Raw genomic sequence first — 14,028 nt, forward strand, 5'->3', positions numbered from 1 at the left:
TGAAATAGAACTCAAACTCCATATTATTCAATACTATTTACATGACTTGATAAAGCTGGCTTATACTTTTCTGTAGAGCAGAAAACAAATCTAAAAAAAAAAAAAAACAGATGCAGTGGACATATTCCCTCGCAAGTGCAGTTTCACACAAGAAAGGAGGTTATTCAGGATAACTTCTTAAACAGGTATTTTCATTTGATGCTAGATAAAAATGATCATGATCATAACATAAGGAAGCACTAAATGTATTGTCAACATCAAAGATATTGGGTTTAAAAACAGTTTCACCACTCAAAAAACAATTGCATTCTTTTGGAAATATTTTTATTTTCGTCATAAAACAAAATTCTACAATTTAACTAAATGAAAAGAAAGCTTCACAAAACTTGACAAGCTTAAGATTTTACAAAGCTGTACCAAACCATGGTCGAAAAACATTTGTCAATAAAGCTGGCAAAAGACTCTAGGAGGCTAGCAGGACACTCATTGCTAACAATAATCAAAAAGGTTTATGAAATGAGTTCTATGTGAAGTAATAAGGTTTCTTGACATTCACACCATATTCAGAGAGGGCAAGTGTCAGGTCCTCCATTGTCAGTGTGTACTTTTTATCCTACGGGACAAAAGAGAGGAATCACAAAACAGCCATCAACATCCTCCATCCGCATCATTGAAAATCTTAAATTTCAAAGTGCTACATTGGGCCTCACCTTTGTCTTACTCCTGGAGCTTCCAGAAGCAGTTCCCTTCATTTTGCAGTACTGCAGGGAATCGTTGGCAATGTCTGAGATAAACTTCTGAGAAGCAAGGGAGATCAGGCGGATTCTGCAAAGATACCAAAGAAAATCATTACGGTGTTTTTTTTTACTAATCCTTGCCTTCAATGGTTAAAAACCTCACAGGAGTTGTGTTCAAAGAACCTCAGAGCTCATTGCATCTTTAAAGACTGAGGATAAGTTTGTAAATCCTTTGTTTTAAATTAATCAAATCTAAAATAGGAAAACAAATGGTCTAGGAGTTTTACAATAGAAAAAAATGAAATAACGTGATGTATTGTAAATATTTTTGAAAAAAAAACAAAAAAACTTGAGATGTGTATTGTGTCTGCTTTTACTTTAGATGCAAAATTACTCCAGAAATACAACTCTTGAGGGGTGCAAAGCTTCTCCAATGGCAACTGTAGATGACTACAAATAGAAAACTAAAAAGACTACTCTACAACCATATTATTTTAGGTCCACTAATACATTTTCAAAAATCAGATGGTAAATTCCCAATATTCATCTATTGATAGTTTTTTTTTTATATAATGGTGCTCAGGCCTTAGACCAAGAACCTGAGAGCTGAGTGACAAAAGATGCAGCCAAATTCCTGCAGGGAATCCCAGTGTATTCTACTCACATTCTTGGATCAGAAGCCTCAAAGCCTGCCCTGTTGAGGTAGTATCCTGTAACTGCATCAGGAATCTAAAACCAAATGTACAAACAACAATTTAGCAAATGTATTTACACAGGCCTTGAATAAATTCAACTTATGTAAAAAAACATGACAAGGATCACAGGGTGCATCTTCTCAGATGGGATCATGAATAAGTAACCATTACTACATGCTGTTACTCGGCAACAATCAGCCCACAAATCTGCTTGGTTTTGACCTTTTATGAGGATGTGTGCTCTCGATAAAAGCCGAGTGTCTTTACCGTGGGAGTGTAATCCTCCAGCTGCATGAGGAAATCCGCCAGAGGTATGGTGGAGATGGAAGGCCTTATGTCTCCATTAGTGATTCCGCTTGGAAGGTAAACCCCGTTAGAGACCGATGAGTCTGCGGACGGTGTCACCACCGCGGCTGAAGCTCCAGCTGGAAGTTAGAAAGTTGGAAAAAATATTTCACTTTTATTTTTTCTAAAGAAGCAGGAGGAATCTTGAAAATCAGCTCTTTTCATGTCACAATTTCCAGTTGGCCCTTTTTAAGTTTATTTTATCCACGTTTTAACGCATTTAATTGTACTACAGTATTTTAACTTGCATCTAATCACTTACAAGCATACATGCATACATACACACACACACACACACACACACACATATATAGATACATTCAACTTCTTTACATATTTTTGTACATTTCTGAGGAGAAAGCTGTCTGTTGTAAACATTATTTAAGTTGCCACGATGTGAATCAAATCCATACATTTTTGATATTCTTGTACAGATTTATTTATTTTTTTCCATAACTAGCTTATTATATTGTCCATTTAGCCTTTCTTTCTGCAAAACTCTTATTGATGATGCTGGGGTTTTTTGGAAATATCGATCTCTAACTGTACACAATTATGCAGCAAAATGTTTTACTTAACATACATTTTTCTTGCAAATTAATTTATTATACTTTTATCATCAATTATCATGCCTAGGAATTCACTCCATCAATGCGCACTTTATTCTGAAGTTTAATTCTAATTCACTGCATTCACATTGAAATGAGAGAACATTTCACTGCCTCAAATTAATATGGAGCATAGCTGGTCAGAACTAGCTCAAAGTCTAAAATTCTTAAAATGGTAAGACTTGAACTAAATTCTTTATAAGTATTAGAGATTCTAGAGAAAAAGTTTATTTCTGAAACTGGATATTTTGTTGTTTGATTTAATTTTTCCCCCTTTCATCTATCTTACGTGGAGTCCAGTTTAAAAACTACGATAGTTAGAAAGGTCAAACTTGAACTGAATCTTTCTACACTAAAGACAGATACAAAGAGACATTTTGTGAAATCATTTTTGGAACTTGTCAAATCTGAAATGAATACTTTGGCTTTCTGAATATAAAACCACAATACTTAGATAGCTCAAACCTTGGTATAAATATTCTATCTAGACTCTCAGATTCTATAAAAGATTGAATTATTAAAGCCTTATTTGATTTGTGATAAACTCAAAATATGCTATGTAAAGTTTGTTCGGCCTTCTTATCTTAAAAACTAGTAGGAGAACAAAAGTGTCAAATGATCCGTGTGGACGGTGTAGTTTTTTCCATTCTGGACGTTGTTCGATTTATTTTCAAGCCAAGTGAAGTACATCAAAACAGCAAAACATAAAAGAGAGAAAGGTTTTCACAACTCCCACATTTCTAGAATGTTTATAAAATTCTTAGTTTCAATTTAGCTAATTCATTTTTCCTTAGCATCCATCAATGTTTTTACTTGCCAAATAACGTAAGTTTAGGTTTACTTGGATTCAAAAACATTTTAAGCCGCAAAACTACCTTCCACATTTCCGGTGCAACTAACAACACTTGTAATATTTGGTATGTACAAAGTTGAAGTATGATTGTTAGCAATTTAGTAGTACTATACTGTCATTGTAGGACAGTTGTTGGAATAAATTCTACGCACGTTTCTGTAATGCTAAATGACTTCACAAATACACCCAGACTGATAAACAAACCAAGTACAGCACAGACAACATAAACATTAGCCGAAGTTACAAAACGTTACCATTACTCGTCACTGAAGGGATGCTGCTGACGTTCGTCGTCGCATTGTCATTTGCGATGCAGTTACTTGAAGTTGAAGAGGTCGTAGCTGGGACTCCACTTGTAACAGACTGATTTACGTTGTCTATATTCATGTCGATTTTAGCTAACTTGCTAACCCTCGGTAAGCTAGCTCGGGAAAGGTGTCTAAAAGCAGAAAAAAACAACTCTGTGCAATTTAGTTGCAACCCTAATTCTTTATTAAAGTTTGAGAACTGAAGAAAAAAATATTTGAGAAAATCAAAATAACATAATCCAGCCTCTTAAATAGATTTATCTGCTGCTGCCGTCTATCCGAAAGCTGAGGTCATGCTACAGTTCTGTCACGTGACCACCCAGTTAGCATTTGCCGGAGAAACTCGAGGTTTTGCCGAATTTAGCCGAAGCTTTGCGGGTTGCGTTTGTAGTTGTAGAAATCTTGGCCTCTTCCACTTAATATATTTGTTTTGTTACATAAAAAAATAAATATATATATATATTTAGAAGTTACAAGTAGTCTCTTAAAGTTAAAAAGTTAAATTTTTATCATAATTAAATAGATTTTTGTACATCTACGACCAAAAAAACAGAACTTTCATTATTATATTATTAAACTCTTGTACATTGAAAGCAGCAGACAAATGTCGTGGACAAAGTAGGTGGCTTCAGGAAACAAACGTCAGGAAGCAGTAGGAGTGTTTTGTCCTTATATTTTCATAGTTGTGTCCTTTTTTTGGCAAATGTGGACCAACGCAGAAGAAATCTAACAGGACCTGAAACTTTTATGGGACAAAACAGGTAGAAAGACCAACTTTGTGTTAAATTAACAACATACCAGAAAATGTAGCAATTTAACAAGCTGTGGATATGCCTCACCTCCACCTGCATTTGCCAGCAAAGTTTAATTCTATTTTTTTCTTCTTTTTTTTTTTTTACATTTTCCTACAAATGACAACCAAGCTAAACAGTAATGTAGATAGCAGTAATAGTATCTTTGTAAAGATTTGGTTCGTTGGTCATTGGATCCGTTCATTTTAAGCTAGCTAGTATAATAATGAAAGGAAAGTCAGACTGGGAGGAGGGGTCACCTAATTTTATTTGGTCAGTTAGGGAATCATCAGTAAATTAACACACAGTTGTATCTCTTTGTTATCAGACCCACTACCTTCATTCGTGTAAGTAAGACTGCGTGAAAGTTTGTTGGACGAATTAACAGGCAAGGGCAGGCGTGTTTGCAAGCTTTGCTGTGTGTGAAAGTTCACAGGTGTCCAGTATGTGTTCACCTGTCCATGTGATCGTGGTGGGAGCTGGTTGTCGAGGACAGAACTACGCCCAGTTTGCTTCCATTCATCCTAAACGCATGAAGGTCAGGAGAGAGCCTCTTGTTGACTCATTGTTTGGTATTAGTGTTTAATAATAAAGAAATTAAAAACATAGAAACTTCTGAATAAAAAGTGCCGTAGTAGTTACAGTAACACCGAATATTAACTTGACAATTAAAGCTGCTCCTGTAAAAACATTTTAGAAATGTTTATTGATTGAACTTCTGGTTTCTGCTGTTTGATTTTCTTCTTGTAAAAAATAGGGGAGGGAGGCAGGGAGGATTAATTTCATTTCACTTTATTGTCCACACTCATATAGATATGTACAGAATTAAAATAGTCCAAATAGCAATTTACAAAATTATCTAAAAATGCAGTAAAAACACAACACAGAGAGAAACCCAGCTCTTCAGATAAACATAGTATTGATATAATAAGTAATGTAGTGAGAGTAAAACTAACAGTATAAAGAGTGTGGCCTGGTATTTAAACTGTCCGGTGAGTGTCCAGGGTTTTTGGGGGGCAATACTCAGATAAGGAAGAAAGGGGAGAGCTGGGATGGAGTTTCTCATTCTCCTTCCAGAGGGCAGGAGACGAATACGCAGCTGGTAACTTCAATTGTCTCTGGACCACCAGGCCAGTCGACTCACCGAGTAAAGCAAAGTAAGGTATAGTAGGGGGCCGAGAACACATCCTTGAGGACACATGTTCAGATTGATGGTGCTTTATTGCCGAATTGGACTACCTGTCAGGAGGTTCAGCAACCTGTGACACAAAGAGGTTTTCAGTCCGTAACAGTCCAGTTTCTTTATCAGCTACTGAGGGATGATAGTGTTAATTGTTAAAAAGCATATACATAACTGGAAATATATTTGAAATACTTTTCTGATTTGAAACCTAGTAAAGAATTATTCTTCTCCGGTCTATAATGAAACGTTTAGGTTGTTGCTGTGGCTGATCCGAGAAAGTTTGCCCGCACCAAAATGCAACAGCAACACAAAATTGAGGATAAAAACGTGTTTGAAGGTGAGTATTTAATAAATCTGAATTTAAGGGGCGGGGGTTTTATGATAATGAAATTTACCATTGTTGTTTCCTTTTTTTAAAAAAAAAAAAAAAAAAAGACTGGAAAAACATAGTTGAACGAGAGAAGTTTGCAGACGCAGTGCTAATTTGCACTCCAGATCGCATTCATAAGGTGTGTCCATTTGGAAAATTTCTCTATCATCCATGGCGAGGTTTTTGTTAACAAGTTTGTGTTTCATAGGATCCTGCTGTTGCCTTTGCAAAAAAAGGCTACCACATTCTTCTGGAAAAACCAATGGCAGTAAGTGTTTATTAACAACAACAATAAACAAAAATGTCTGCTTCATAGCCCTACATTAAATATTCAGTCACTGTGGATGTGTTTATAGTTTAGAATTTTCATTTTAAAATAAGATTGCCACTTATTTTTCCTCCTGCATTTTAACTTTTGCTCTCCCTGTAAACCTTTAGACGACTGCAGAGGACTGCAGAGCCATAGTGGAGGCTTGCACTCAGGCGGCTGTGATGCTGTCTGTGGGTCATGTTCTCCGGTATGATCCACTCATTCACAAGATCAAGGTAGTTTCGTAATTAAAATATATGAACTTTAGCACATTCAATCATTTAGAGATTTTCTTGTTTCTTCTTCTGTTTAGTTTTGTTGAACAATATACATATTTGTAAATGTTTTAAGGTAGTTTTTGATTTATTTCTAGGAGCTTATAGATGCCGGAGTTGTTGGGGACGTGATCCATATACAGCACTTTGAACCAGTAAGAATGCAAACATTGGAGAAATATTCCCAATCCCACGCAACCACATTTACACACTGTTACTTATGTACTTTGTAGGAACATTTGCGAACAAGTCAGGAGTCACCCAATTGCATGATGGGTAAAGATCAGTGCGAAATTTGGAATACCCTTTGAACTTGTTGTCGTCTTTAGATTTTAGCATAAGTCATTTAAATCTCTGCTTTGCATGTGGCACAAGAAAAAACAAAAGCATCATCCGCTTCAAAAACTCTCGTTCTAGGTTGGGTTTTATCACTTTGCCCACTCATTTGTTCGAGGGAACTGGAGGAATGAAGCAGAGAGCTCTTTTGCTCTGCTGGCTAAATCGTGCCATGATATTGACCTGATTCACCACTGGGCTGGAGCCCGCAGGTAAACAAAAACCAGCAGTCAATGATAAACCAGGGGTTTTTTGTTGCTCACAACATAACACACTTTTGGTCCCCTAGTAAATTAAGCAATATACTGACATATTATAATATAATAGATGCTACACTTCAAGTTATCTTGTCACTATTTAAGCCACTTCAGGTTTGGGGGCTTCATATCTTGAAGATAAATCATTACCTTTTGACCTTGACAGGTGCATTAAAGTGACATCTTTTGGATCTGTTAGTCACTTCCGGAAAGAAAATAAGGTGTGCCCAGTTTATATCTTTATGTCTCTTGTGTTATCTCTCTAGAAGCTGTTTATGTAGAAAGCAACAAACCCTGTCAAGCTTTTAAAATTATGTATGGCGTGTACTTTATTTTTCCTGATCACGGTAGTTCATCTGTTTCTTTATAATTTTTCTCCATTTATTCTTTTCTCGATGTTAAGCAGCAGTTTTGAGTTCTGTCCCTGAATCCTTCCTGTTTAAAATGAAACAAACTTGCAGCTGCTGTGTTCTGTAAATACCAGTAAAATTAATCTTAGCTCAATAATTTTTTTCATCAGCCAACAGGTGCTGGAGATCGTTGCATCGATTGTCCAGTAGAAGGAAACTGTCCGTACTCGGCATGCAAAATCTACGTGGACAGAGTGAAACAGGTAAACATGATTCACTTTATTATTGCAGTAAGGAATTGTTCACTCTCTGTGCATATTTTTAAAAAGCGTACATGTGTATGTATTTGTGCTAGGGTCACACTGGCTGGCCGGTATCAGTCATCTGCCCAAACTCACTCCCTGACGTCGAGTCAGTAACTGAAGCACTGAGGAGTGGACCCTATGGCCGATGCGTCTATGAGTGCGACAACGACGTTTGCAGTAACCAGGTTGGGGAAACTTCTCATTTCCATTTAACTTTGTACAAAAATGTTAGATAACTTGAGTCCATCCATCTGTTATCTCTTTACTTTTGGTTAAGGGAGAGACAGGATTGAATATTGTGCAACAAATCCCTGTATTTCTATTGGGAAAAGTCAGAGACTAACGTAAGCCATGCCGAAAAATCCTTCCCAGACATTAGAAGCCTTCAGGCAGCAGGATGGTTTCCAGAATCCACTGGGGGGGTTTTTGCGTGGCTTTTCAGACACCAATTTTTCTGCTAAAACCAAGATTAAATGAAAGCTTAGGTACATAATTTTACCAAGTCAATAACCAAATAAAATCACAACCCATTTTAAGTAGTAGTGTAACATCTCCTCAACTGACTGAATCATTATTAATGACCAAGTTTGATGATTATTGATGCAAAACTAAGGGTTCCTCCTGTACAACAGATATAATTCCCTCTGTTCATTGAGAGACAAAAGTAGTTCAGCTAAATTTATTCATAAGGACTGTATGGGTTGTAATCATATAACGATTAACACTACTCCTGGTGTTTTCTTAAATTCGTGTATGTATTTAATTTTTATGTTTATCTGTGATATCCTTGCAGGTAGTGAACATGGAGTTTGAAGGGGGCTTGACGGCTGCGTTCTCTATGGTGGCTTTCACTGAGAAGATCTGCCAACGAAAAACAACTATATATGGGAGCAAAGTAAGATTATAGTCCTCCTTATGAATACATAATTTTTCCTAAATGTCAGCTGCACCCTTGATAGAAATGAACTGTATCAATAGCTATTGGTTTGTAATTCAGAAAATTTGTTGCCTTCTTTCTCTCTGATCGGTCTATTGTGCTTCTTGGTCGGTCTTCATGCTGCTGTTGATTCATTAATGATTTCTCACACACCTCAAGAGCCTTTACTGAACTGGTGGATTTATACTGAGATGAGATTACACACAGGGGATGTCTTGTTTGCTATTGAGCTCATGATGGCAATCAGTTGTGCTGTCAAAAGCTTTGGATACCATGCATACTTTGGTGCTGGATTGTCACAAGAGATGCCCAAAAAATATTAACATAATAAAAACAAATCGCACCCAACTATTGTAACTAAAGTGACGTTTAGTCTGCTTGCAAGTTAGTCTTGAAATAAAGGTCTAGGTATTTTTTATTTATTTATTTTTTCTTGCTGTCTGATAAACTGTGTCCTTACAGGGCGAGATGTCTTATGACGGCGATGAAATATGCGTGTTTGAATTCCTGACCCAGAGATCCACAAAGCACACAGCGAGCAGTGAAGCGCTCAAACACTATGGCATGAGTGGGCATGGAGGAGCAGACTACCACCTCATGAACGCTTTTATTTCCGCGGTGGCTGTGAGTATCGCCTTCATTTTTTAAAAACTCCTCTTCAATGGAAACCTCAGCTTTCAGAAGGAGCTCGTGTTTCTGTGGGTACAAATCTACTCAAACTTTGTCTCTAGATTATGACATTTGTTTGTGTTTGTAGAACAACGATCCGTCCATGATTCGATCCGGCCCCGAAGAGACTCTGATCAGCCATTTGCTTGTGTTCGAAGCGGAGCGATCGAGGGTGGAGGGCAGGGTTGTGTACTGTGGAGACGGCGCTGGACTGTGAAACGGCAGCATCTTACTGTTCAGTTCTTATAAATAGAACTGCTACAAATTGCTAAAAGAATTTAGAGTGAAAAGGGTCCAAATCATGTGTGGAATATAACTTGAATGTACTGTCATAAATGGGATATTTTGATACACTAGGAATGAACACACAACTAATAAAGCTTTATGTGACTGAGGAAGTAATTATCTTGCTTTGTTATGATTGTTTTAATTGCTGTTTTCTGAAATTATCAGGGCAGGAATGTCTGTGAACTTTTCACAATAACGTTTCAGGTTTTTCATTTAATTTTTTGCCGTTTTTCCAGATTCTGTAAGAATGTTCTGATTTTCTTGGTTCATAATTGTATTCATGTTCTACAGAAGCTTTTGGAACAAGTCACTGTTTACAACGAGCATCAAACTTTTTTTCTGCTTGTTTCTTGGGTTATCTTGGTAATAGTCTTCGTATTCTGGTCTCTGATTATTTTGTAAAATTATGTTGTAGTTTAAAGAGAATTAAAAACAATGAACACATTACAGCTAAATAAAATTGACTCAGGTGTTTCATCCAAGTTGCGTGAGTGAAATTAGATTTTTTTTAACAACTGTTTCTGCAGGGTTTAAATTTGAACCGTTTCATTTTTATGCCCAGATATCCACATTTTCCACAAAGATTTTAATCTCATTTAATTTAGTTTTGGTTTTTTGTTTTGTTTTTTTAAGGTCATTCTTACTGATTTAGTTAGAACACCCTATTCTCTAATACGTGGCCTGACACTCTTCAGCAGAATTAACTTTGGTTCAACACATCTGGTACCAGTCTATGCCACAGTCTGCGGAAAATTTTTTCCAACCACACCAACCATCACAATCAGATCAAGATCTGGGCTTTGACTTGGCCCTGAACTTTGCATTTCCTAATTCTCCATCCATCTAACCATCCATTGTCTAACACCCTTGTCCCGTAGTGAAGTCAGGGGGCCTGCTGGTGCCTATCTCCAGCTAACACCCTGGACAGGTCGCCAGTCTGTCGCAGTTCCTAATTCTCACCCAGTCTAATCAATGTTTGCTGAATAAGCTCTAAGGTTTACACTCCAACCACTAGGGGGCACTATTGTACTTTACATCTCTGAAATCGACGAGTTGAAATTAAATGCATTGACGGTGGTTTGCTAAATTTGACCATGAAAAAGTGGTGTTGCGATCCCAAAGTCCAGTCCTCAAGGGCTACCATCCTGCAGCTTTTAGATGCATCTCTGTTGAAACACTTGGATCAAATAAACTGCTCATTACCAGCCTATTGCAGAGCTGATTGGATGCTGGTGAGGGAATTCAGACATTTTGGAGCAGAGATGCATCTAAAAGTTGCAGGACGGTGGCCCTTGAGGACTGGAGTTGGGAACCCCTGCACTAGAACTTCTAAAAAAAAAAGTGAAATTCATCATATGACCCAGACTGGCAATAACATTGATATATAAAACAGGAGAGAGAGAGAAATGCAGTCAAACTGCTCTGATGCAGCATAGTCAACACACCTATCTGCTCACAGCAGAGAACAGGAGGCTTAATGACCTTTTGTTCTCTGTAAATGGGTTTCTGATTCATATCTTATTTCTTCTCATAAAGTCAACCACTCTACTGTAGGATTAAATCAAAAGGGTGTACCTGTTTTCCGCTCAGTATTCTGTTCTATGTATTCAGTACCTTTAATGTACAGTGTCTGCTAAAGTTTTCATGACTTTTGGACTTTTTCCCCATATGCTGTGGGGACACCTTTCTACAGTAAGGAGGGGTCAACAGGGTCAATGTTGGTATGAAGATGGATAAACATAAATACAATCCTGGCAACAAAATCTGCTTTAAGGCCAGAAAGACTTGGGATTATGATGCTCCTTGATCAACAACCCTCATCATACAGCCAGGGGAAGAATGGGTTGGTTTCAACGAAAGAATACTGATGTGCTCTAATGGCCCAGTCAAAGTTCAGATCTCCATTCAATCAGGAATTTATGTCAAAATGAAAGTAGCTTTACTCTGAGTTCAATTGAAATCTATTTTGCAGAGAAAGTTCGTTTGTTTGTTTTTATATGTGCGAAGCTGGTCGAGGTACACCCTAAAAGAGTTGCAACTGTACTTGGTTCGCAATTATGTCCCATAAACTATTTTTAAAAATCAAAGCATTTCAAATGCATGGATACTTTTGTAAAGTACTCTGTTATCCATGGGATGGTGAAATGTGTCACTTAAATTCTCAAAGTAAATTATAATACATCATCTGTTCACATCAGCACAGACATTTGGCACATTTCCCAGAACCTTCAGCTTCTCAGATTAAACCTCTGGGCAGGGATTTAGTTCAACTTAATGTAGGAATTGTTCTGACTCTTCTTTCATACCACTGCACAACATTTATATATATATATATATAATATATATACATAGCACAGGTGTATTACATTGCAGGAACTTTTACAGCAAAGGTTTTACATGTAAAATGTAATATCTAAATGACTGTAATCAGCTGATCCACAGATACTTCTTCCTAGTTGTAAATCGTACCTTCACTAACAATTGTAGGGCATTACAAACAAGATACCAAAAAATTGGGAAGCTGTCAGTTTCTCATGGTAAATAAAGCAATCTAATTCTAAGGTGAATTTTTAATATACACTAACCCTGTGTAGTTTGTTTTCTATGTGACATGTGGGATTGAGTAATATCCTGTTTCCAGCAGACTCCCAGCTGTGCTTCGCGTCCCCTCTACCACTCCTATGTCCTGTCATTTTCCTTTGACATTCCACAATCTGAAAACATGGCCCAGTCAGCAACTCCAGAAAGGAAATCACTTATTGTCATTGTGTTGCATTTCAAAGGAATCTGCATCTAATTTTTCCAAAGGCCCCACTCCAGTTTATTCCTTTGAAAATAAAATAAAACTTAAATTCTTCCAGTTAAACTAAATTTAATATTTGACAAAGATATAATCTCCATTGGGAAAATAAGTTAAACCACTGATTTAATTAATTTAATTTATTAAAGGAAATAAGCTGTCCAGATCAGTCAAAACCTGTGTGAGTAATACTCTTTTGATTTGAACTTACCACACAGCTCTGATTACTGTACAGAATCAACAAATCACTTAAATGGAGCCTGTCTAAGAACATGAAGTAGGTCAAAATAGGTCATTAAGCCCTGATCCACAGAAATTCATCAACAGGTGAGAAACAGAGTCAGTGTAGAAGGTTACCACTTCTTCTGCTTTAATGACTCACCGTGAGGGACAACATTGACAAACCGAGGAAACACAGGAGACTATTGAACCGTCCTAGGAGTGGCAAACAGAAATTGTTCCGAGAGCACCACAGACTCATCCAGGAGGCAAACATAGCGGGAAGGTCTGCAGACCTCACTTGCCTGAGTTAAGGTCAGTGCAATAAGATGGAGACAGGGCCTCCATGTAAGTCAACTGCTGACTCGTGTCACGTTTGGTTAAAATTTAACCAGCTCAGTCAACTCAATGTACGGTATTAAGTTTAAATATTATTTAAAAATGTGTCTTAAATGGATTTAGCTCAGACTTCCCAATACATGTTAGTAACTTATCGCTGATTGCTTTTGTGGAGCCCACTGAAAGATAAGTTAAACCAGAATAGTCTTGTTTGATCCCTCATTTTTTATTTTTTTTTTCCCCATCAGGGGGTCTTTTGTAGGCTCTAGTGTCCCTTATTCGAAGGTAGACTGACAGGAAGGGGGGAAGACATGCGGCAAATGTTAACTGGGTCCGGGAATCAAACCCACAACCACCGCATCGAGGACTGAAGGCCTCCAAATGTGGGTCGCACTATCCCCTACGCCACGCCCCGTTTGATCCCTCATTCAACTATGAATGAAAAATTATGTACTGTAATGTAGTTGGTCAGTCAGTGAGTCAGTCAGTTAGTTATAGTTAGTTAGTTCGTTAGTGAGTTAGTTTTAAAAGTTTTCTTTGGTGTAAAAGGCATATTAAATAGATATGATTGTCCAGCTCCAGTTGAGATCTTTTTAGGAAGCTAAATGGACTAAGTTCCTTATACATGTGATCAACATAATATTATATTATAATGTAAGACAATAAGGTAATTCAATTGGATGTACCTCTGATGGTGCGGGGGCAAGTTTATATCAGTTTCATTTTTCAATCTGTGTAATCTACTGAGCAAATAGACCCTTAAACCTCCTACAGTGATTCATACTACTGATATACGTTATTCTTGCACATCATGATACCTTTGAATGGCTTCTCAGATTGTTATCAGGACGTGACACTGCATTATGGAGGGAGGTGTCCTTAATTACCCTGTGAACATCGTAATGTCAACAGCAGCCTTCCTGGACCTTTGCAACACGAGCAGGATGACTAACTCCATATTGTATCCCACACTCTATGTTCATGGAGGGATCGTAATGTGTTGAAGATTGTATTGTCCAAGTTATAAGATTACTTTGGAAAGAAGGGTGTGTA

General features: G+C 37.2%; 2 protein-coding genes across 4 annotated transcripts; one reads left to right on the top strand and one right to left on the bottom strand.

The window, feature by feature from the left end:
* Positions 1-307: 307 nt before the first annotated feature.
* On the bottom strand, positions 308-3,886 carry taf10 (TAF10 RNA polymerase II, TATA box binding protein (TBP)-associated factor). Of its 2 annotated transcripts, none has more exons than XM_044131675.1 (5): positions 3,493-3,886; positions 1,700-1,857; positions 1,402-1,466; positions 711-825; positions 308-613 (listed from the first exon to the last, which is right to left on the bottom strand). In XM_044131675.1, exons 1-5 carry the CDS (start codon positions 3,623-3,625, stop codon positions 524-526), a joined length of 561 nt encoding a protein of 186 aa, XP_043987610.1. In that variant the 5' UTR covers positions 3,626-3,886; the 3' UTR covers positions 308-523. The 2 variants fall into 2 exon arrangements, with proteins under 2 accessions (XP_043987610.1, XP_043987618.1); XM_044131683.1 differs by having other exon boundaries at positions 3,499-3,885.
* Positions 3,887-4,146: 260 nt separating this feature from the next.
* Positions 4,147-10,095, top strand: zgc:154075 (uncharacterized protein LOC556929 homolog). 2 transcript variants are annotated; one of them, XM_044131700.1, is made up of 15 exons: positions 4,156-4,307; positions 4,666-4,684; positions 4,767-4,875; positions 5,773-5,857; positions 5,956-6,029; positions 6,099-6,158; positions 6,329-6,436; positions 6,574-6,630; positions 6,893-7,023; positions 7,235-7,289; positions 7,589-7,681; positions 7,774-7,908; positions 8,517-8,618; positions 9,123-9,284; positions 9,418-10,094. In XM_044131700.1, exons 3-15 carry the CDS (start codon positions 4,783-4,785, stop codon positions 9,544-9,546), a joined length of 1,284 nt encoding a protein of 427 aa, XP_043987635.1. In that variant the 5' UTR covers positions 4,156-4,307; positions 4,666-4,684; positions 4,767-4,782; the 3' UTR covers positions 9,547-10,094. The 2 variants fall into 2 exon arrangements, with proteins under 2 accessions (XP_043987628.1, XP_043987635.1); XM_044131693.1 differs by lacking the exon at positions 4,666-4,684 and having other exon boundaries at positions 4,147-4,307; positions 9,418-10,095.
* The last annotated feature ends 3,933 nt before the right edge of the window (positions 10,096-14,028 follow it).

Source organism: Gambusia affinis, linkage group LG01 (assembly GCF_019740435.1).
Source record: "Gambusia affinis linkage group LG01, SWU_Gaff_1.0, whole genome shotgun sequence".
Taxonomy (NCBI): Eukaryota; Metazoa; Chordata; class Actinopteri; order Cyprinodontiformes; family Poeciliidae; genus Gambusia; species Gambusia affinis.

Coding starts and splice junctions, on each gene's coding strand:
- zgc:154075 (XM_044131693.1), top strand. Junction 6,030..6,098: donor CTCCAGATCGCATTCATAAG/GTGTGTCCATTT, acceptor TGTGTTTCATAG/GATCCTGCTGTTGCCTTTGC. Junction 9,285..9,417: donor CTTTTATTTCCGCGGTGGCT/GTGAGTATCGCC, acceptor TTGTGTTTGTAG/AACAACGATCCGTCCATGAT.
- taf10 (XM_044131675.1), bottom strand. CDS start 3,625: ATGAATATAGACAACGTAAATCAGTCTGTTACAAGTGGAGTCCCAGCT. Junction 1,858..3,492: donor CCCTTCAGTGACGAGTAATG/GTAACGTTTTGT, acceptor TCTAACTTCCAG/CTGGAGCTTCAGCCGCGGTG. Junction 614..710: donor GCTCCAGGAGTAAGACAAAG/GTGAGGCCCAAT, acceptor TTTGTCCCGTAG/GATAAAAAGTACACACTGAC.